This window comes from Poecile atricapillus, chromosome 6 (assembly GCF_030490865.1).
Source record: "Poecile atricapillus isolate bPoeAtr1 chromosome 6, bPoeAtr1.hap1, whole genome shotgun sequence".
Classification (NCBI taxonomy): domain Eukaryota; kingdom Metazoa; phylum Chordata; class Aves; order Passeriformes; family Paridae; genus Poecile; species Poecile atricapillus.
In genome coordinates, this window is record NC_081254.1 from 8,672,826 (window position 1) to 8,697,311 (window position 24,486).

General features: G+C 38.5%; 1 protein-coding gene across 5 annotated transcripts in view; it reads right to left on the reverse strand.

Moving 5' to 3' along the window:
- Nucleotides 1-24,486, reverse strand: part of ARID5B (AT-rich interaction domain 5B) — a 114,495-nt gene that overhangs the window by 50,674 nt on the left and 39,335 nt on the right. For all 5 annotated transcript variants that reach the window (XM_058841134.1, XM_058841132.1, XM_058841135.1 and 2 more), the window contains one exon: nt 16,891-17,121. In XM_058841134.1, the coding sequence (XP_058697117.1) occupies nt 16,891-17,121 (231 nt within the window). The remainder of the gene's footprint in view (nt 1-16,890; nt 17,122-24,486) is intronic.

Below are 24,486 nucleotides of genomic sequence, written 5' to 3' on the forward strand. Positions count from 1 at the left end.
CAGTCCCAAAGCTGCATAAGCCAAATGCAAGCCTTTCCCACAGTTCTGTGACAGGTACATTGCTGCCTTTAAAACAGCATCAAGTCTCCACTAAAATATTTTTCTGCTTCTGGGATCATATGCAATTCATAACATGGAACTTTGGTTTAAATTCAAAGGCCAATTAAAAAATAAAATCTATGAAATGCTTTTATGAGAGAGAAGATTGATCTGCAGGTTATAACTTGCAGCAATGTAATATTTTAGAACTTTAATAAATAATGCTTTTATCTTGATTGCAAAATAATACCCTGCCATGAAAACACAGAGCAGAGGTAGGAAACTGTTCAACAAGAATTAAAATGTCACACTTTGCACAGAATGGAGCATTACAATTATTGGTGAAACACATTTTTCAAACTTGTTAACACAAAATTAACAATTACATACATCACTTAATTCTATAAGTTCATATCTCTCAAAGTACCCATTAGCCAACCATGCCTAGTTCAGTTTTAATATACATGCAGGCTTTGTAGCACAGAGGGGATGTAACTGTGCAAGCGCTGGCACAGTAAACCCTGAAATGGCAAGTGCTATTAAATTGAGATGCAATCACATTGAAAGGGAAACATTAACAAACAGCAGACAATTGAGAAGAAAATACAGGGCGCTTGTGTTCTAACACATGTGCCTCAAAACCTTATATAACTATTCATTGCCCAGTTCATCTGGCCAGGGGTCCCGTTTGCTCTATGCTATGCTATACTAATATTACAATAATAAACTATTACACAAGCTTTATGCAGTCATGCATATGAAGAGGTTGTGGAAGACATTACATTTGATTATGTTTCAAAGACACCATCTTGAAATTAAACAGCCTGGTAGAAGTTCAAACTAAAAAAAACGAAACTGTAGCTAAAACAAAAAAAAACCACCACCAAACAACAACAACAACCAGAAAGAAAATAAAAGACAAATTAAAGAGAAAGGAAACAAATATATGCAAACAAATAATTTTAAAACCCCAAACAAACAAAAAAATCCTTTCTAAAAGGTTCTTCTCCCCTATCACCTCCACATTATGCATAACAGATGAATACCACTCATTCTTGCAGTGTATTATATCCTATAATACAATGCAAGAATCTCCATGTTTCTGGCCTATGCTCACTGGAAGACAATCAGTGGTTTTTGGAAATGTGTGGGTTTTTTAAAATAAACTTTCTTTTTGTAAAAACAAAGCAAAATGGTTTGGAACCAAAAGGAATGCATAAAATAGCTGGGGTTTAAAAACCATGTTATTTTTTCCTTCAGCATGAACCAACATGAACCACTGAGATGCCTTAGTTAAGATTTAGCTGTACCACAGAACTTTTGTAGGATAGCTGTTGTAAAACTTGGGGATGAGAGACACAGGACACAAAAGCATATATACTACAAATGAGATGTGATCCAGAAAAGTAATTTCATATTCCACATTTATCTATGGAATTGTCTGAGAATTTTCCGCTCAACATTATTTCCAGGTTTATCACAGCAGTTCTAAACTGGCTATATTTAGTCACTGACCAGTGCCAGAAAACTACCAGATTATAGGATCATGGCATATTTTAAGTCTGATATCTCATCAACCATCAAGGCCAGAAATAAAATGCCTGTTATAATCAAAGAGTAAAAGTCTCAGAGCTCCAAGATACATGAGGGATTTTTTCAGCTAAGTCATGAGATACCACAACTCAAAAATCACGTTCTGATTACCATTATGCACCTGATACTTCCCGACCACACTCTACACATTTTGACTTCAACATTTTAACATCTAATGTAAAAAAATCCCATTAAACTAGTGAAACAATGTTTTATGTGAGGCCCCTGAGACCCTTCCACATGCAAATACCACCACCACATACCAAAAGCAAAGATTCAGCACTCAAGTGGCACTGAAGCTAATGGGTGTAAGAGCAAGCCCCAAAAAGCTTTAATGTCAGATTCTAAATCACAGCACTGTCAATTCAAAGTAATTGACTCCTATGGATTTACATGAGTGGAAAGGAGATCCTAATCTTGTTCCCAGCCTTTACCTCTGAAGCAGTGATGATCATAAATCAGGCTTTCCTATCCAACAGGAAAATGTCAGAATTTCATAACTTTCTTCAAATCGGGCAGACAGTCAAAAATGTTATGAGCAACACTTAACAGGCTTTTTAATTTTAACATGTCTAATGAAAAGAAAACAACTGGAAATACTTACACAGATTAACTCTCATCTCAAATGGTTTTGATAAGACAGTGCATCCAAATGAATGTGGGCTCAAAGCCCTGTGCTTGAATAGCGAGCATTGAGTTCCCTGAGCTGCAGCTGCTGTAATGGTACAACCACTGGGGAGATTGTGGAACAGCACTAAAACTCATCCAGAGAAAGGGATGGGTACAGGACATAGCCACACTAGCACCAGCTGTGACAGCATTAGCCCTGAGGGTATGTCATCCCATGATTAAATCTAATCCTTCCACTCACAGACCAAGCATTTAATTTCAACCTTTCTGATGAAAAAAAAAAAAAAAAAAAAAAAGAAAAAAAAGGGGAAAAAAGACCAAACCCCAAACAGACGTATAGTGACTATGGGGTGTTACTGTGGAAAAAATTTCCATTTCATTTAAATGGCATCTTCAAGTGCTAAAAAAAGGCATGAAGGACTTGACTCAGTAGATTGAGACAACTTCATGTGAGGTAAAAGTTACGCCAGAATTAAAATGCAGCAAGAAGTGGGAACCAGGGGCAATGCAAGAGAAGGAGTGGAGCCAAGCCAAGGGGTTTGCCTGGAGTTTAGACCCATGGCCAAATGCTCCTACCAAAGGAAGCAGGAACCTCACCCATTCTCTGGCTGCAGGAATGCAAGAAAAGGTGGCAAAACTCTCTTCAGCCACTAAGGAGTGTTTGTTGACTTCCTGTAATCTATTTAACCATTATTACCTTGCTTTGGTCTAGGCTTCTGAAACTGCGAAAGTCCATCTTCAGCGTCCTGCAACTGCTTCTGGCTGCATGACCCACCTCATCTCTACCTTTGACTGACATGCCAATTGGAGCTAGTATTTGCTACTTTGGGACTGTCTGATTTTCATGGATCTACATGCTTAGATCCAGTCAGGACAGCCCTGATGCCTTCTCCAGCTCACCTGAACTGGGAGCTGATGTTACTGCTAATTCATGTTGGCTTCCTTTGCTCTCCAGAATATTTCTGATGGTTGCTAGGCAACTATTGTTGAATACATGCATGAGACATTAACTGTATGAGCACTTTGAAAGAAGAAAATTCTTCAAAACTGAGGACATTGCCATACCAAAAATAGGATATTTCTTTTATGAAGGGCAACACTCATGGCTGGGAATGTTGAAGGCTGCAGTATGTCAGAGGCCAGATGAGTCACTCAGATTACTCACATGCAGCGCAGCACAAAAGCAGCATCTTAGCAGACCTGACTTTTAATAAAGTTTCATTTTAAATTAAGTGCTTCAGATCTTGTTTCATCTTCTGACTGCTGTCATTGGGATATCATAGTCCACATTTTCATGAAATTAATTGAGTTGGGTTCAGCTGCTGTTACAGTGTTAAAATGTAGGGAGTGTATCGATTCAGTACCTTCTAAACCAAACATGGCAGCAGGAAGTACTCCTCTCAGCTACACTTCAAAGAGATGCTGTAGTCTTACTGCTGATCCTAAGTGCTCTGTGCTTCTTACCCATAAATGTGGATTTCATTTTATAGGGTCTTTTTTTCCAAAATACATTCCAATGTCATGATCATGCTCTAAAGACAGTAAACACAGACTTCCATAAATTGACTTAAACTTCTAAACTAAGTAACTTCAAGGATTTGCAGCTAGGTAATTATTGGGGGGGGGGGGGGGGTTTGTTTAATAAAAACCTCATCTCTATCATAACTAAACATTCACAATGTACACGTATTCATCTAAATTACAGGCTGCCCTTCAAAACAACCAGCACCAAAAACCCGCTGAAGAACCACCATTTTTTGGCAAATTAGTACAATGACTATGGTTCATTGCAAAATCGGGATGCTATAAAAGAATGAGGACAACTATGCTGCTAATTTTAAACATGGTGTTCTGAGCTAAGAGCTGCTCAAGACCCTAGGAAAAACCTCTTCCATTTTTCAAACTTGTGCTCTACCTCTGTGAAAGTTCATAGTGGGACACAGGCTCAACTCAACAAGGTTCAGCTGAGATTTGTAAGACTTGAAGGTGAAGGAACCTATTTAATCAGGGAAGTGAAAAGCAGAATTGACACCTACTTAAACATGCCACCCCACAGCAAACAGCTGTTTTTCACTGGGAGTTCACCTTCCACTACAATTGCAAATCCAGAGTGAAACACAGGAGGGTGATGAAAGAGCTGGAAGATCACACAGTACCTCTCTGGTGAATCAGCAGTAGCATCTGCGAATATCACTTACGTTAGTGGGATGAGTACCATTAGTGTTTTCACATATTCTCTTACCCTTTCTATGACCTGAAACTGCTGATTTCAAATAAATTCATTCCCTTCTACTATTCAGTTGCTTCATTTCTAACATCTTTTTAACATCTTTTTAAACCTACTACAAAGTTAAGGTTACCAGAGATGTCTGTGAAAGACCCATCAGAGAAGACTCATGAAGTAGATACTGTAAGTCAGCAGAAGATCTTGCAATGTGTTGCCACATTTAAATGATGTGCTACTGAGTTACATTTTCCATTCTTCACTTGAGGAGAAAGCCCTTGGCAGCAGTTATTAAAAGTGGCCTAAAATGGACCTAAAATTCTCCCTGAGCCGATCTCCTGAAGAGAGAACAGGCCAGGGATTCATCAGACTCCAGAGACCAGAGCAGAGGAGCACACTGCCCAGTCAGTGCTCTGAGGCAGGCAACTGATCATGGTGGATGGAGACAGATAAGGAGAACAAAGAAAACACAGGCTGTAACAGCCACCAGTGTGGGTCAATGGAGACACTGATGTTTAGCTCCTAATATACCATATTTCCTCCATAATCCTGCTCCTCATTCTCCTGTCCACAGAACTGATGCAAAGCTCTGCCTCATCTAATTAAGAGTGCAAACAAAAATTTTTGAAGGTTTATCTTATTGTATAATATATAATGTATTGTATAATTGTATAATTATTGTATAATGGACACAAGATCCAGCATAGCCTTTACTGGCCCTGATGCTATAAATGACATATATTAATAAATTATATTATTAATATAATATACAGTATAAATAATATATTAATATTAACAAAATTTGTATTAATATAAATAAAATATTTATAAATAAAAAGTTACCATTTTTAAGGCCAGAAGTAATTAGGAGGATATGAGCTCCTTGTTTACCTTCTGCAGATACTGCCTATACAGCTGAGTGACTACTGGATGAAGACAGTATCTCTTCTTAGAGTAAGGGTCCCATCTTTTGCAAAGCAGTCTTGATTTAAAGGATTCAAGTAATAAAGAATCTATGCTACTCCTAGCTAAATTGTTACCATGGTTAATTACCCCTCCCTGCTATGTAACTGTACCTTAGTTTCGGCATTAATTTATCTGCTTCCACTTTGAAGCATGGGATCTTGCTGTGTGTCTGTTTGCCAAATTAGAGACCTCAACTGTCACAGGTCTCCCCCTTATTGAAGTACTAACAGACTGAATGGGCCCCTTCTTAGTCTTCTCCTCTGTGCACTAACTGGAGTGATGTTTTCTAGTCTTTCACTTAGAAGCAAGTTTTCTGTCCCATGAGCTGCTTTTTAGGCCCATCCTTAACCCTGTCCAGTACTTGAATATGCAAAGGACAGGCATCAGAATCAGGTACAAAGATAGAAGTAGGGAAAAACCTCTCTAATAAAATTCTTTCTGCTCTTCTGTGCTCCTCTACAAGCCCATAGTTTAGAATAGTACATTTAGAATAGTAGTGGTAGTGCAGTTATTCCATGAAATTGTACCACCCTTTTTGCAGCAAGCCATCATCATTTGACTGACCAAGAATGTTAGTTCTTAGGGGGTTTATAATGATTTCCTCTAGCATGAGAGGCAAGAGTAGTAACATCTCTCTATTTCCTCTCTCTGTTCCTTGCTTATTAATTCAAGAAGCAGTTCTGCTCTCCTACTCCAGTCAATTGGTTATCTATCATTACCCCCGAGTAATTTATGCCATTAAGACCAACCCAACAGCCCTGAAGCACACAGAAATGCTCCCAGACCACAAAAAGACCAAGATACACCTGAGGCCCTCTAATACTGAGGCCCAAACTTCAGGTGAAATATAAACTATTACTGCTTCACTCACATTTGGCCCATCATGGACAATATATCAACTAAAAAAAAAAAAAATCACTAAAGAAGTCAAAATTGCCGATGATAAACCTACAAAAAATTCCACACTACTTCTTTTATTAAAATTAGCTTCACTTTCAGGACTTACACACAAAAACAAGGTCCTAGGAAGAAACATACCAGCATCCAATGGCTATGAACACATGCAAAAAGAGACTGCTGAGGTCTCTCAAGCTATTCTTGTAAATGATAAACTAATTGCCCGTGAACTGTTTAATCAGGTTTACAAAGATGCTGACAGGTAATGAGAACTTAAACAGCACTATTGTCAATAGAGACAAAAAGCCCTACTCTGGATCCCCCTCAACACCCTCACTTTATTTCAGAAAGAGAAAACTATAGCAAGAATTTTAATGACCTATTATGCCTCTTTTGCAATTTGATTTAAAAGCAAATTCACAAAATCCCAGCCACGTGGAATTTAAATTCTGCAGAAGTCTCACCCACTAGTAATTACTACTGCAGTGTTTAAAATTTTGAAAGAAAACAAACCCAAACCTGAACAAAACACTATTTTTCAATTAATTTTCTTAATCTTATTTCTCTCCACATTGCATCATCTCCCAATTACTGTGATTTTGCTGAGTGTGCCAATTTCTTAAATACACAGCTATAAAATGTATGGACTAATTGTTGAGCAGAACTGAAGAGCTATTAAAACTGCAATAGTACAGCACTTCCAATGGTAGTCTATTATTTCTACATGATTGGTTTTGTACAGTCCAACTCATGCAGTGAAATTCTTAGATAAATTAACTCCTTCATTTTGACATAAACATCAAAGGGAGAATTAAAGGAGAACGAACATTATTTTCTGCTGCCATGTTAGACATACTGTTTAAAACAACCATGAACATTCCTGGAAAGTTACAAATTATTTAAATTGAGAAAGCCATTTGCTGTTTTACCGAGTCTGCAACACACAAAATTTGGCTCCAAAATGATTTCATTTTCCTATTTCATGTTGCCCTGTCATCTACATGGTAGAGTATGTTTACAGAACTTTATAAATATAATATGCAATTCAGTTATTTCTAAACAGGCCTGTAAGAGTAAGTCTGAAATGTACACAATTTAAAGATTACTTAGTGAACACCAAACCCTTTCCCAGCTGTTTTAAATTTTGAATTTCTCAATAAATGAATAACATACTAAAAAAGCAAACAAGATCTGACATTATTTAGTCTAAGTTTCTAAAACGGCATAACATGTACCTAGAAACAATTCTGACTAATTATATTTAACTAGAGCAGTATTCTATTATTCATAGATCATTTTCCTTACAGACTACGGGACTTCATGTGGCGTTCAAGCATTTCAAACATTTATTTTAATTGTTCAATCCTTCTAAGAGCCAAGCTGCTGCAAAAAGGGGTAAAATGTTCACTCATATCTTTTATATATATTCATGTGACCAAGCCATGATCTCAGTTAAGTGCCACAACTGTTCATTAACACACATCACAGCCCCCCAGTCAGCACTGGGAGCTTTGAAACCATGCCAGAAGCAGGGGCTCAACAAATGGCACTTTGACCTTTTCACTACTAACTTCAATCTTTATTAAAATCTCTCAGACGTCAGCTCTGTCTCTCTCTTTTACCATCTTTTTACCATGGGCTACTGAAATAGCTAATATTCATTCATTAAACAGAAAAGTTTGTTAGATTCTTACATGATAGATTCCCCTTTCACATGCAATTGACTTGTGAAATGCCTCTGATTGAAAAAGAGAATGAAAAACACCCCCTCCCCCTGCCAAACAACTCTAAATTCAGATTTCTCAGTCACTTCCAGGGAAATCAAGCATGCTGTCTAATATTAAAAAATCTCATAGCATCCAGGCAAGTTTAGCTCTATGTTCCTCTTATTAAATTTCACCTTAGCAACACACAAAATCCTCACTCCCACTCTTTGCTTGATTTTGCAGTTTCATGTTTACATCTTCACTTCTTTGGTCCAAGCATTTCTGGGGGGACAGTTACTGAATTTTTTTGTCCAGCAGAGTTTCAGTTTCTTACAATAGTCACCAAAACCAGCAATCCTATGGAGGAAAATGCAACTAGAGACAAATAGAGGCTATGATCATTTTTATAGTCCTCAGGCAGAGATAGAGGGAAAGACAGAAATTACCATTTTATTTTTTTTTTTGGGCCTACCACTAATTAAATAACTACACATTAAGAAAAAAAAAACCCAAAACCAACCAAAAAACCCTCAAAATAAAAATAAAAACAAAACTAAAAACAAACCCACAGAAAAAGTTCTCATGAGTCATTTATGTGTTTTCATTCTTTGTGTAAACTTTCTGGCACACCCTATATGCTTAATTTCTTGCTTTAAGTAAGTAAGTACTGGAAAATATGCACAGTATTTGGAACCAAGGGGAATGACACATTAATTCAAAGCTTACTTCGTGTAAGTTTGCATTTTCCAAATCTGAAATGCAACTTCAAGGAAACCTAAAACTCACCTTCAACCTCTGATTTCTCTCCCTCCTCTGATTTTTCTACATACCCACGGATTATGTAGAAGGTATAAACTATTCATTTAAACAACACAGTAAAGTATCATCATGAGGTGGCTTAGTTGCTCAGGATACTCCTATCAGCCTGACCAGTAGGGAACCTGGGAAGTGTGAGCTCCAAAGGGGAGAAAAGTAAACAAAGTAATGAGTAACAGTTACAGCTCCTTAAAATGTGTACATTAAATTCATCTAGGTACTGGGAAACTATTTGCTTTTTAGAGGCAGCACCCTCTGATTGAAATAATGATAAATATTTTGGAAATTACATCTCAAGCCAAAATGAAATTATCTAAGTGCACTTGTGGAGAACAAAGCTTTTTAGTATACCTTCAAATGAACTCAGGTAAGTTTACACATGGCCCATACCTAAAAGACCATTAACTAAAATTACATTTGTTTTTATTGAAAGACAGCCTCAAGTGCTGACATGTAATGCATAGTAATACTGTTAAACCAGTTCTGACATAATATTTCCCTAGGCATAATAACCACAAATTTTAGTTAAGAACTAGCCAGAAACAAAATAGATCCACGTAAAAGTAGTTTTAACCATAAATACCTCAACAATATTTTATGCCACTTTGTAAAAAAGTTAAAGGCGTCCCATAATAATTAACAACAAAAACTTCATGTTCTTTACTATTGCATGACGGTTGTGAAAGGTTATTTCATAGACCCACAGCTGCCAATGTTGTAAATTACGCAGGCACCAAGAAGCATTAAGGAGAAATAATAGCAATTTAAACTAAGGCTGACATAATTCATGATAAACAGTCATTGGAAAATATTACAATGTTGTCTTTTTTGAGTGGGTTTAATCAGAAGAATGTGACCATATTCTGATACAAAATCACTTCACTTTTCAGTTGTATGGGAAGAGGGGCCCTTCCCTGGCCATAAAAGTCTCCCTTGATCACTGCCACTGCTGAGCCTCAACACCTCAGGGATGCTGCTCATGAGGCTTGGGTTGCCAGTGGGCACAGCTCCAGAGTCTGAGCAGGCCTGGTGGTCCAAGGGAGGCATGCAAACCAGGGGAACAGTCAAACAAGGATGTGCTAATGAAGGCATATGAGGCAAAGGAGATGGCTCCAGAAATGAGACAACCTATGATGGACATGGCTTACAAATATGATGAAGACAGCCCAGCTTACTTTAAGCTACGATCACAAAACATGATTTTGATAGCTGAATTGTAAAACCAGCCATCAAGGGGAAATCTTATATAGAAGGAATTACTAATGTACATCTACAATCATTTATTGAATGGACACATCAATGAAACACATCAATGAAATGGATGTGTGTGTAACAGATGACAAAATGCATGCTATGGGTTACATTTATCAGGCACAGAAGAGCAGCTCACTTGCAAACCCTCATTTGCTGGAACTACACATTATTTCTCTGCTGAGCTCTGTCTGGTAAAACATGTAAACCTCACAATACCATCACATAATCACAAAGCTAAAAAATAAAACAAAGTTCTGGGCACACCCAGGCCCCAGGCACTCTTGAGAGAAGATCTCTCACCTCCTGTCCAGTGAGAGCCCCAAACCCAGAGCTATCCTAGACCAGGCCATACTGGGCACTCCATGGCTCACCACCTTGACATTTCTTAAGGATCCCGGTCATGGCCCCGTGTAGTCACTGCAGGCACATGGCACAAGCCCCATGTCTCCAAGACTGCTACCCAAGGGCACCTGAAGAAGTAAGGAGCCACACCAAATTCCCAGGCACTCTCCCATGGGAGTGGCTCTCTCGAAGTGACACCGGCGCATGCTGCAGGCCTCTCGGGCAGCTGCCCTGCTCTTCTGTGCTGAGCTGACAGCCATGACCAGCCCCAGCTGAGGAGGGATGCCAGGGGGCCTGAGGGAATGGGCAGAGGCTGTTTTTCAAGCAGTACCTGCCCTTCCACTCAGCATCTGCTGCCTTCCTGAGGGCAGCAGGAACACACAACCCAAATAAAATGAGTGTTCTCCATCAAGGAGTTTTGATTACATAATGAAAAATAATCTATCTTACTATTGATTCTGGTTACAACAATGGTTATTAGTGAAAATGCACTAAAAAAACAGAAAGGAGTAGCTTACAGCATTTGTTTCCACTGAACTTCTTGCAGACAGGAAGGTATTTTATCTTACTTTACTGCACATTACTTATGTTTACTTAACAGCTTACTGTTAACATTGGGTGAGATTCTGTCTTTGGTTAACTGGTGAAAATCTTCAGTAACAGCCACAGAAGTGCATCGAGTTATGCCGGATTTACGCCACTAAGGAAGGCATACTGTGACCCCTTATCAGTGCCTTTTGGTTTGAGTATACAAATATTTTTTGCATTTCAATGAGTGAAAGAATGCAAAACCTGCAAATATTTATCTTTAGATGTATGGGGAAAAAGCAATTAGAGCTAAACATGTTAAGAATGGAGAAATCACTTAACAGAAGCAATTATATTGGGCACATAAACAGCTCTGCCTTTTAATTCGAATGTGCAAAACACACTAGAAAATATCAAATTTATAAAAAAAAATCCTCCAAGTACTTTTTTACAACTGAAAAGTCAATCATTATAAACAACATCTGGGGATCATTAATATCTTGTCTATAGTTGAATTAACAAAATAAGAAAGAAATCTGACCAGAATTCAGAACATTTACAGATTCACTTTCTGTGCAAAGTGAATTTCTGTGCAAAGATTCACTTTCTCTGCAAACACAAGCTAAAAGCTTGTGTTTGCAGAGGTGAGGTGGGAAGGAAGAGGAAACGTACATTCATCTATATTGTATATAGCACTATTATGCATTAATCACTATTTCCCCTCCAGCTATATCCTGTTTTTGTTTTGAGAGACCTAAATTTTGAAATATTGAGCTAAGCCACCCTGCCGAAGACCTTGGAAAAAAATTTGCATATTTTTCAGCCTGTTGAAGATGACACTGTAAAGCTCCATCTAAGGAGCTCCCAGTACCCATGTTAATAAAACGTCTCCATACTCCTCCTATTGCAGCTCTAAATGTTTTAAAAAAGTCTTTGTAGAGGAGCACCAATCCCACTCCAATATCACATCTATATTAAAACAAAGTAGCCCAAAGCATCTATATGGAAACTTCAGGTTTTTCTGAATTTCACAGATATAAATTACCCTGCAGGATAGCAAAAACGGACAACAGCGATAATGCTGATATTTTACATCAGATGAAAAACTTTAAAAAACCACCCAGTCCACCCAAGTACAATTCTTGTACTGAAGACAATTTAAAAAGAAAAGCCAACTTAGACTCTTTGACTCACACAAATAAAGTAAGTCACCAACAGGAAAGCTGTATTTCATTTAGACTGAAAACATTCTTCCGTCTTTTTTGTTTGTTTGTTTGTTTAAAGACTCATCCCCTGCCAAGGTTTTATTTTGTTATGTTTTTCCCCCAAACAACTGATTTTATCTGTGAGTCACAAACTTCTGTAAACTAAGATGCATAATGAGAGCAAAGAACAAATTTCAGCTATACCAGGGGAATGGTACCACTCTGTATCCTGAAGTAACCAGCTTTCATGCCACATCATTTTTCTGGTACATGATCTCTAAAAAGTCCTTTCTCCTTCACAATGATGCTCTTCCATGGCTTCCCTGGCCAATGACAAGAAGGAGGGTAAGTCCTTCTGAAACTGTTGGCTCAGCAACTCCAGCAGCTGGGAGGACTGGTAAGTCACCCCTCATTCTCAACCACTCCCTGCCAGCCCTGGAAGTGAGACAAACTGCCTTCTTCACATTGTTTTACAGGGAGAGATGAGCTGCTGAAGTTTTTGAGGTTTGCATTTTAATGTACATAACTTCTCCCCTAGTGAGAAATATATCTTTAAGTTTGGTTTGGGGGATGGGAAGAAGAGATAAGTGGGGCCTGCAATGCCCTTTTGCTCAGGTTTTTTTTTTTTTCAATGAGCAGTTTCTCTCTGCATTGGTCATGTTATGGCCAAATTAAGATGATTAATTTTTCAGAGAAAAAATTGTATTTATACCACAGTAGGTTGTAGATTCTTTTCGGTACTAAATGTTTCATAAAAAAATTGGGCTTTACGTGCAAGCCCAAAACCTTCTTTTGGCCATGAATATGTGTTTATAATACTCCAGGGACCAAACAGATTGTTTAATGGCATATTGAACCTAGCATGCTGTAAAAATAATCCAGAACTATTTAAAATTTACCAAACAGATTCTGAAAATTGAAAAGAAATAAGGTATTCAGTTTTATATCACACTCCTGTTTAAAGAAAAGCAAGCCCATCCTCACAGAATGAAAGACAGCCTTTGGATTCATCTTTACCAGACAGGATTTACAACATTTATCTAGAAAAGAACCATGACAAATCCTTCTGTGTGAGATTTTTATCTGCTGAAGCTGATGGAGCCGAAACTCACCATCACCCAGACCACAGCTGGATCACAGAAGGATCCTGGCTCACTGATGTGCCTTAGAAGCCACTCCATGCCAAGGAGCTGGCACAAGCCTGGTAACTGAAGTCACCTTTTTTGGACAAGCAAACACTGAGGACGTGTGCTGCTATAGCAACACTGATTTATGTGCAGTGACCTTCAGATACACCTTCTGAACACTCACAGGCGTTTGAGCGTTTTGCCTCCAGCTAGATCACTTTGGTGTATAATGAAAATTATTAGAAACCTAATTTTTTCATTTCTTCTCCCTTGCAGCATGTATGACCACACAGCAGATGCCAGTAAATGATAGGCATTTACAAAAGTTACTCAGTAACAGTAGCCCCAGAGGCTGATAAATGAAAAAGATTATGAAAAATGTCTCGAGTTCCAGAGAAATGTTCATTTTTATTGCTCATGTTCATTTCATAATCTACCTGGACTGTTTCATGTTGGTGAGGACCTCTAATTGCTCTTATTTCAGGAGAGTGATACGTGTGGAGTTTGACTGTGGTCATAGCCAGGAAGTTGGGCTACCAAGACATCCAAGCATGGTTTATGTCTTCTGCTTTCTGAACAGAACCAAGCTCTTGAGCCTATTTGCATTCTGGAGGGAAACTCTCCAAGGCTGTTGGATTAACTAATCAGTAGTTATGTCAACAAGAATGGGAACAGGAGGCTTCCCACTCCCAGCAGTCTTTCCTCTGTAAATGTAGAGCAAGTCCTTCTGTGGCAGGCTGCAAAGAAATACATGCAAATGTTTGAGCCTTCCAGATGCTGAGCCCATTCTCTCAGCAGCCCACTTCTCCAGCAGCCTCCTAGATGGGATACTGTGGTACACTGAACCAAACCAGACGAGAATCAGAAGAGGACTGTGCAAGAAAACTGGTCCTAAATATTCCTGTCCAAACCACTTGGGCACATGCAATACAGCAGTGGACACACAGGGTGGAGGCAAACACAGGTAGCTGTGGTTATGGTAGCATCTGTGGCAGCCCAAGCTGGAGCTGGAGGGGAAACTTAGCACAGCCTGAGCCTCACAGGCTTTATGGAAACCCAGAACATCCAAACCCCAAAGCCTTGCTCCATCTCTTCCGGCCATACCTGTGGGAGCTCGCAGACAGCATCTACATACATCTGCTTTAAAAAGTCCTACACCAAAACATTATTTATTGTCAACAAAACTTAATTCCTCTTCCTCATTTCCAGCTTTATTTATTTTTATTAAACCCTACAGAAGAGTGAAAAAGAGGCAAGGAGTATGAGAACAAGGCAGAGCTCAACAAATTTTTTTTTGTTACAAATTTATATTGACAGTAGAGAGTGTATTTCCAGGAAAAACATTTTGGTCAATTAAAACTGCCTAACAAGGTCAACAGCTTACATGCTGGGGATTCTTTGTAAAGGTTTTTCTGGTGTCTCATTTGTGACATGCTGTATCTTTTGCAAAATACTCCAGCACAGAGAGAATGTGTAAGACTTGCCTCAAAAAGCAATGCTTCTGAAGACGACTTGGCATCCATATCAGAAACCAGTGCTCCAGTGCTTCCCACATAAAGACATCACCAGAATGTGTTTCCCAAATTTCATATTTGCTTTAGAGTTAGGAGAAATTCAGGTAAAAATGGTGAAATGCTATCTTGTTCCCTCTGCACACTTACTTCATTTGCAAGGTAAGAGAGAGACAAAACCTTCAAATTAAATGTGTCTGGATCTCCTTATAGACACCTTTTCAGAATTTTTTTCACCATTTTTGTAATCTGGTATCCCCTCAGATATGACTGATAAATACCAGTGCCTTAGAGTAATCTATTTATCTGCTGTACCACCTTGCCTCTGTTTAGCCTTAGCAGTCATCACTTTCCATATGTGACATCCATCTACACGGTATCAATGTAAACTGTATAATGAAGCACAGTATGTTTTATTGTCCTGCCAGCAAAGAAATGGATAAACTACTACTCTGCCTGTTGTCTTCAAAAAGGTAGCATAATTGACACCATACGTTTTGCAATACAGATATGGAACCACACACTGCCCAGTTTTTTCTTCTTAAAACAACAGGGCTTGAAAGTTTTACATCATTATTTTCATAATAAATACTTTTAAACAGTATTTTTTGGGGATTTTTGTGGCTTTTTTTAATAGGATTTTTTAAAAATCTGCTTCTTAAACCAAACTAAAGTTTAAATACACATTATTAATTTCTGTGTCTAAGATTTCTGTGGCTCTGGTTGATAATGAGATAATTGCCTCACAAAGGTCAAGAGAATGGCATAGTTTGCTTTCAGAGGCTGAACAAAGCACTTGCTATGGTTCACTAAGCATAGTTTCTGCATCACTCCACATCTCTTTGATTCATCTATTACTAATATTCCATGATATACTTGTATTATGGATCCAACTATTTCAACAAACCTGTAATCAAGGAATGACCCTGAATAAAATACTCAACAGAAAGCAGATGGTAGGCTCATCAAGCACCTTCAAGCCTAAAATAATATTTCCCATATAAAAAGGAGAGTCAATTACAACTGAACTTTATATTCTGAGCTTGAGCTCAGAGTAAATAAAAACCAACGCAATACTACTGTGCCATTGGACCAACTTCCAGGGCCTTTAATTCATTTTTTTCACCATCCCCACCCCTTAAGAGCAACCAACACTTTTATTCACAGTTCACTCAAAGCCTGTAATGTTTTGTGTGAGTGTGAGCAGACTTGACAGTTTGGGCCTGAGTCTGAAAAATCTTGACAGCACAAAACTAAAACTACTCCCAGCAGTCATGTGCTCCAGTGACAACATCACATGAGGAAGGATCTCATCTGCCTTTTGGGAGTGGAGTGGCAGAGCAGCAGAGGAGCACTACCTTACAAAATGTCCCAATGTCACCAGATGAGCCAGGGTTTCTCTGCTGACACAACAATGCCTGAGCTGGGAACCAAGGTCATAGCCAGTGCGCTCGAGTTCAGAAAAACAGGTAGACAACTCTCCCAGCAGAAACATTCCCTCTTACACTCATTATTATACGTTTAAGGGCATCAGCAGAATTTTTTTCTCTAAGAGACCACAGGAGCCTCCTTGCAGAGATGTAGGGGTCTTGCATGCAAAGGTATACTCGCCACCAAGCAGACTTTGCAAGCACTAGCCACAGAACTCATCCATCTGGTGATATGGGGGATAAAACATAATTCTGTACACTGCTAAAGAAACTACACTGGACCCATTACTAGGTGTCTACACAGCATGCATTCTGCCACATATTCAAAACACGTCTGCAATCACTGGGATGGTCTGACACCAAAAAACCCTGACTATACTACACTCTACCCATGTAACATTATCTTTGATTGTGAAATCAAGTGCAATACTGAGATCACCAGAGGCTAAAGGCCTTCAGTCTTAGAGAAGAAAGAGCATATTTGGTACTGAACATTTAAATCATAAATAGCATTGGTTCATTTCAAAGGAATCACATCTTCCCTTTGGAAATCAATGGACACTTAAAATATGAAAAATGTCTTTACTTCTGAGAAAAAGAAAATAGCTGTAATGAGACTTACCAAACTCATCACATATACTTTCATTTTCTATTAGGGTAGGATGATCAAATGTATCCCGACAATAGAAGATTTGGGGGTTCTTGCTTGTTACTGCAATGCCTCCAAGGGCTAAAACAAACTGGTCTGTTAGTATTGAAGAGGGCTTGTCCTGAATGCGCTTTAACATGGAACGGTATCGACAATATTGTGGGTAGCTGAGAATTAAAAGGTTTGAATCTTCATCATCCTCACCTGAAAAAACAGAAAAAAATACTCTTAGTATACCAGAAAAATACAAAACAAGAGCCATAATTCAAGTATTTCAGAAAAATTAATTATTCTGAAGTAAGTTTGTCTTTTCTCAAGACCCAACTTTTATAGCACAGTGAGTCTTGAAAGAAAGGTTAAAAACAGAAATTTAAAGAAAATTTATTAAATAGGTTATTTTCTGCCTTTCCGTTCATTTTCCCATACTTACCACCAAGGACTACCTGGATGAGCAAGAAAACACTCCTCTGCAGAAACTGGCCAAGGGCCTGAATCAAACTGTGTTCTCCTCCATACTTAGCCAATTTGGCTGCTTCAATAGAAACATTATCTGTAATTTTTACTCAGTTCCCAATATAGCTCCACTATACTCATATTTACATCAGCTAGCATCTTTTAAAAATAATGATGTACAAGCCTCAGAGCATACAGCTACTACCTCTCCTTGGAAGTACCTGATACTGGCAGTTACTGAAGAACCTCTGGGCTGGGGAGGTGGGCTGATTTGACATGGTCATTGCTGCTAAACCCCAAGAGGTGGAAGCAACTTTCTTCACATTAACTGCAAATTCAGCAGGACTCAATAAAAGTCTTACAGAGCACAACAAGCAAATGAATTTTCAAACAGCTTGAGCTGCTAGGCTCAAAATATAAAGCAATCTAGACCTCAGAGCTTTCCATTCCTCCATGGTTTAGATGCTGTCACATATGAAAGTGGCAGATTTTGAAATATCACAATCAAGTGTCATCATATAACCAGAAGGAAACCTAAGAGGAAAAAAAAAACCAACCTCAACTAGGGATACAACTATGAGAAATGACTCATTTGCAGTTATGCAGCCTGTACTCAACAGCACCTCTTTCTGTGCTCATTTATCTCCTCAGGTACATAACTGAGCATGGCTTTCCAAGCATGCCAATGAAGAGAAAGCAACAGCATTCACTTTTTGTTTTCTTCTGTACTCTGATTACTGAATAACTCAGCTATTTCTTCTGCAAGAGACAAAAGGTCTACTAATTAATCCCATTACCAATACTGAAATCATCATTCTTACTCCTAAAGTAAAAATAATTTCAGACAGTGAAAGAAAAGTCAGATCAGTTCTCCCCAACTAAATACGATGACAAAACTCATCTAGATTCAAGTGAGGCAATGGAAATGTTGACACATGAAAGGCTAAATTTTAAGAAGTCTCTGGAAGCAGATCTATCACCTAGAATGTCTTCACTGCAGATGAATGCAATGCTGTTAAAAAAATCAACACGACAAAAGGACTTGTGAAGCACAATCTTTACTATCACAGCTCCTGAAAGTCATAACTTTTTAAAACTCAGAATTCTCACAGAGGGGAGGGGAGGGGAGCGAAGGGGAGGGAAGGGGAAGGGAGGGGAGGGGAGGAGGAAGGAGGGAGGGAGGAGAAAAAGAAGGAAGAAGGAAGGAGGAAGGAGGAAAGGAGGAAAAGGGGGCGGAGGAAAAGGGGGCGGAGGAAAAGGGGGCGGAGGAAAAGGGGGCGGAGGAAAAGGGGGCGGAGGAAAAGGGGGCGGAGGAAAAGGGAAAGGGAAAGGGAAAGGGAAAGGGAAAGGGAAAGGGAAAGGGAAAGGGAAAGGGAAAGGGAAAGGAAAAGGAAAAGGAAAAGGAAAAGGAAAAGGAAAAGGAAAAGGAAAAGGAAAAGGAAAAGGAAAAGGAAAAGGAAAAGGAAAAGGAAAAGGAAAAGGAAAAGGAAAAGGAAAAGGAAAAGGAAAAGGCATTTTGGTAAACAGCACTGACATTACTTTTCTAAGAAAATAAGATTGATAACCCTAAAACCTCTTTTGGCCAATAACAATGTGGTCATGCTTTTCTTTGTTTCAACAAGTATCTCATAAGCTTGCACAACAGGACAATTGAGCCAACTGCTCCTGGGAATACGGTACTCTCTTCTTTATTAGAAAACTCTAAAAATCAGATCAGGAAAACTGTTCTAGGAAGTAACAAGCACACGATCCATCCTCCAGGTCCTTCAGGAGTTTAATGTATGCCTGTTTGATGGTTATTACTATTTTATACCTTTGTGTAGATAGCGGTGAGCTGAATCTGTCAATCTGACAGCACTTTTCTTATGCCAGGATGTGGTCAGCTTTTTAAACAGGGTGTATATAAATGTCTGTCCCACATGCCTTTGTAGTAAACCATTAGTTTCTAGACAAATGTGCCGCAAGTCCCTGCTTAAAATGACACAAACTGCATACCCCTGACATCTGACGACTTAACTCAAACCCTCAGCATAATTTAAAACCAAGTAATTTTTACAGGATCACTTTCATACATGCTTGTGCAATTCCAGTGCATATTTTGTGATGCATTTGTTTCCTTTCCTTTTTTTTACTCCAGGTTCAATAGATACATCTAAGCATGAACAAAGGCTGAATAAACTGAAAATTTGTTTAGTGAAAGACAAACACAGTGTTCCTGGAACAAAGATTTTTTCCTCAACCACGCCTACATTAAGAAAAGAGAAATCAAAGCAGACCAATCCCTAATAAAATGCAAGCCTGAAGAACTGTTATTTGCTTTTATCAAAATCTCACACGTGCCATTTAATGGTGGACTTAGTGAATATTTCAAGTATTTTCAGAAATATGATCAGAAAGAGTTTCCTCTTAGGATAAACAAAGCTCAAAATGTGGATCACATTCCATTAGAATTAAAAAAACAACATGACTTCTATAAACATACAACTGAGGTATTCGGAAACCAAGTTGCTGTATTTCTGAGTTTCATTTTAGCTTCAACAGACAACATGGTAAAAGATAATACCTACAGTATTCTGCTTGTGAGGCTTAACTGAAATTACTCTAATCCTAAGCTTGTATCATAATTGTGTGGTTTAATAACCCCCTTCAACATCAACTTTTCATTTATTTTTATATTTCAGGGTTGAAAACAGAGAAACTGTAATTAGGAAGCAAGGTTCCACCCCTGCCTTCTGAGCACTGCCTATATCTGCAGAGATGTAATCCAACAGTTCCCTTTGTAAGGGGTAAAGAGAGCTGGGATTTGGCACAGCCTGACATTTATGTTGGATTACATGTTCTTCAAGTTGTCTTTGTAAGTAAGAGATGCATGAAATGCCAAACACAATGAATCTATGCAAGAACTGACTTTTCAAATCAGCACAACCATTTTTAATACGTAAGGCAAGACAATTAAATGTCCCCCCCCCCAAAAAAAAAGCCTGTTAAAAGGACGAACTCCTAGCAAATCCATCTAGGGCTAGAACTATTTACAGAGAACAGAGGAAAAAAAATGTAACATGCTTTTTGTTTGCTGTTTCAGAAACATCAGCCTATAATGTTATTGCTAATTGCCATAATCTACCCTCAACATCAGTAAGCATTATTTCTCTTTAAAAATACCTTCACACCAGGATTTTATAGAGCTTGATGGAAAAACTATGCATGTTTCTTCCTGTACCTAATTACCTCAACTGCAAAAGCTGCCAAGTATTTTGCCCTTTAGTTCTTTTAATCGTATTAGTGCAAATGCATTTGGATGCCAACAGAAACAAACATTTTAAGATTTTTGCTTAAAAGATTCCAAATATGTATGAGGCTGGTGCTATGAAAGCACACTCCACTTCTTCCCAGAAGCACGGAGTTATTCTTGCAGAAGAAATATGAATTTGTGCCTCTTGTAAGACTAAATGTCTAGTTTCAACCCAATTTAAGTAAAATAATGTCAATATGAACTGCTCTCACAATGATTTATGCTACCTTCTGTTACTTTATTACATTAGACATTCCTTTCTCTAAGCTTTATACTTTTTGCCATCCTCCTAGCAACCACATAAAGGCTGAGTACCAACTTTAAGCACCTGGCACCCTTCCAGGCTCGACTGTTATTGATAATTATATTGAAGTTTCAATTTAATTGCTACTCTGTTGTGACACAGAATATTTTTTTGTGATTAGGCTTTTTCCCATTTTCTGTCCATTCATTTTTTGTATTACTGAAAATTACTTCCCCCTGCCCCCCCTGAAAACACAAGCAGAACAATGATACAGATAAGGGTCTGTACATCTGTTACTATCGTTAACAACTCAGTAATGTGAAGGGAAGAAAAAGAAAATTAAAGGGAAAAAAAATTGTGAATATAATTTCTCAGGAGGTAAATTTCTTTTCAGTTTAAGTGCTCTTTTTCTTTTTACAGTTACTCAGTGATTTCCAGTTCTAATTACAAGACATTATACTGAAAGTAATTTTTAAAAAGGAAATGTACCAGCACAGGAAGCTAAATAGAAACACTTGCTTGGTATGGTTTGAAATTGCAAACTTTTACATCTCTTATCAATTCTCTGCTCTACCTTCGTGCAATATATTCTATCACACATCTACCATTTCTTCTGAGGTAGTTAACACAAATGTATACATCAAAGGGGAAACACACTTGCAGTTAAATTGCAAGCAAATGAAACAAAACAAAACAAAGCAAAACAAAACCACAGAACAAAAAAAATCAATTTTTTCCTCCTCCATGTATCTGGTAAGCTGGAGGAAAGCCAAGCCTTGGAGTGGAAAATATAAGGAAGTACAAAAAGAAAGAAAAAAGCAGCAGGCTTGATTAAAAAGCAAAAGAAGAGATATTCAGTTCTAGATCTAAATGCCACAAACTATTCATAAAAACACACTGTGACGTAAATTACACATCAGTATTGCACTGTTGTGGTTATTTTCAGAAATGGCTTGTATTGTAACTCAGCTGGTAAAACCCCACCCTTGATGATTTTATAATTCTCCATACAGCAATCAATTGGAGCAGTCATGAAATTGCCAAGAAGGAAAACAGACAGAGCTGTAGAGAGTTTGTAATAAAAAGATAATGTACTTTTAACATAACAGAAGCAGAAGATTGCTTTTATTAACTGAAAAAAAGCCTACTTAAAAGGTCCCAGGCTTGCCATTTGTTTTGATAAATGTTCACACAGATTTTCGTAAGATAAGCAATGGAAGTATCCGGGGAACCAGATAAAATGGGACATTGCTTTGGCATGTGGGTAGCAAATTGAGCAAGGGAGCTATCTGGAATACAGAGAAAAAATGAAGGAAGTGGAAAGGTTCTGTCCATCAGGTTCCTCTCCCACATTGTGCTCTCTCTCCTCTGCCTTCTTCATAACCCTCCGTTACTAAGGGGGTCTCCCAGAGGATTCACATATCATAATGATATGCAATGGCTTTGACCATGATAATCAATATGCTGGTGATACAGAGGTAATGGAGCATACATCTGGATGTCTGGAGGGACTGGTGCAGTGCTAAATGAACATGGTTCTGACCTCCGCGGTGGGAGGTCTCCTGACTATTGCAGGCCAGCATGTTCACTGACTTCCCAAGACTCTCCAGCTGTTAAGGTCTAGTTCTCCTTCTCTTGTTCCACTCCTCTGGCAATGACTTTCTGCAATATAGGCACGAGAACACAAGTGTAGATGAAGCAAAGATGTGTAGCTCATCCTTCAAAACCAGTATCTGCTGGTCAGATAGGCTCTACACAGCTTAGAGCTGCCCGTTCTAATAAAAACTCAAAGAAAGAGAGCACAGTTTTCAGCAGACAGAAGTGAACTTACCACACAGCTACCTAAAACCCCTGAATCTCTAAAAAGGTCCAGAAGCAAGAGAAACAGCAGAACAATGAAAGAACAACCACAAAGATGAATAAGAAACTGGGTCTTTATGACCTCAACACCTTTAAGAGGAATCTTTAAGAGGAGTGATGCTATGAGAACACCTTCCCATATCATAGTCCAGCTATAACCTGCCAAACACCTCTAAACTTCCAAGATAACTGCAAGTGGCCAAGCAGCAATGACAGTCATCACCTCTGGGGACTCCTGTGTGGGAAAGGAGAGCTTTCCCAGTGAAATAACCCTCATGGGAGGTTCCTTCATGCCTGGCTCCTGCCTGACCACTTCTCACAACAAAATTTTGCACAGACACAAGCTAAGAACCACAGCCGGAATCCATGCCCCACAGTAGGAATCTGCTGTGGACTAAGAGCATCAGTCGAGGAATTCAGGTAGCTGCATCATTGTCACAAAGCACACTTTTAGCACCCTTTCCACCCTTTCTCCAGTGGTTAGGAAAGACTTCTCAAACACAGCTCTTCCAATCCACTCTGCCTTTTCATTCCCACGGTCTTTATTCACTCCAGAAAAGATACTTGGTATGCCTCAGCTGGCTAATTAATCACAAGATCTAAAAACATTAATATACGAATCGTATTTCTCTCACAGATAAATGCAAATACAGTAATGATTTAGCCACATGAGATGGGACAGGAAATCTGTGGTTTTGGTTTTAAATAAATTTGGGTAAATTATTGACACAACGGGGATACCTCATTGTCAGCGGGACCCATGTTACTCATCCTTGCTTTGAGAATCCCCGTCTATTTGAATGCTAATGCAATCAAGACAAAAGCAATCTGTTGCAGGAAAGGAATACAGTGATTACATTTATGTTTACCAGATAATGAAGGTGTTAGCAAGTTGCCTGTAATTCTGACATGGATGTTTGCCTGCCTGATTCCGTTTTTAAATTGATCAGAAGGCCAAAGTTTCTGCCTTTCACTATTTCTGCCAATAGTGAGAGAATAAAATGTACAGCCTTTCTGCATGTGTCAGATATTTCTCCCCTTCTAAGGAGGGGACAGAGCTAATTCTCAGAATTTCCTACCACTTCCCCATCCCTTCGTTTTCTGTCACAGTGCCAGCAGAGCATCAGCCTTTCAAAGAATTCCTAAACTTAGTTTAACATTTGAAAGAAAGAGAATACTTACAATCTACTCAAGATTGAAACTACTGATCAACTGAACATCAATACAGCCATTAGAAAAAAGAAAAAAAGACAGCGTCACCTAATACTTACTTAAAGCACATGGCACGAAAAACATTTGGATCAGAGTTGTTTTACTCCTACTTAATGGGGACAAACCCAAGCATCCTGATCAATGACTGACAGTATGTCCATATAATCAAATATTCTATAATACTTATCTCAGTAAATCACTCAAAATTCAAATCTTAAATCCAATTTTTGAAGAAGACAAAAGAAATTTAATATGCAAAAGTTTCCAACCAGGTATTCCACATCCTTTTCCAGACCCTAATCCTATATTCAGCTCCTCATAACTGCAGCTCCAACCTTGCACTCCCAGGATCTCCAGCAAGTTAGGAAGTGCCTCATAAACCTTTTGAGGTGTTTCTAGACTCAAAAGAAGAGTGACTGACACTCATAATTTCCAGCTTTTATATAACCCTTCCATTCATAGGCCTCAAACTGCTTTATGGAGATGAGTAAAAATTATTATCCCCCAT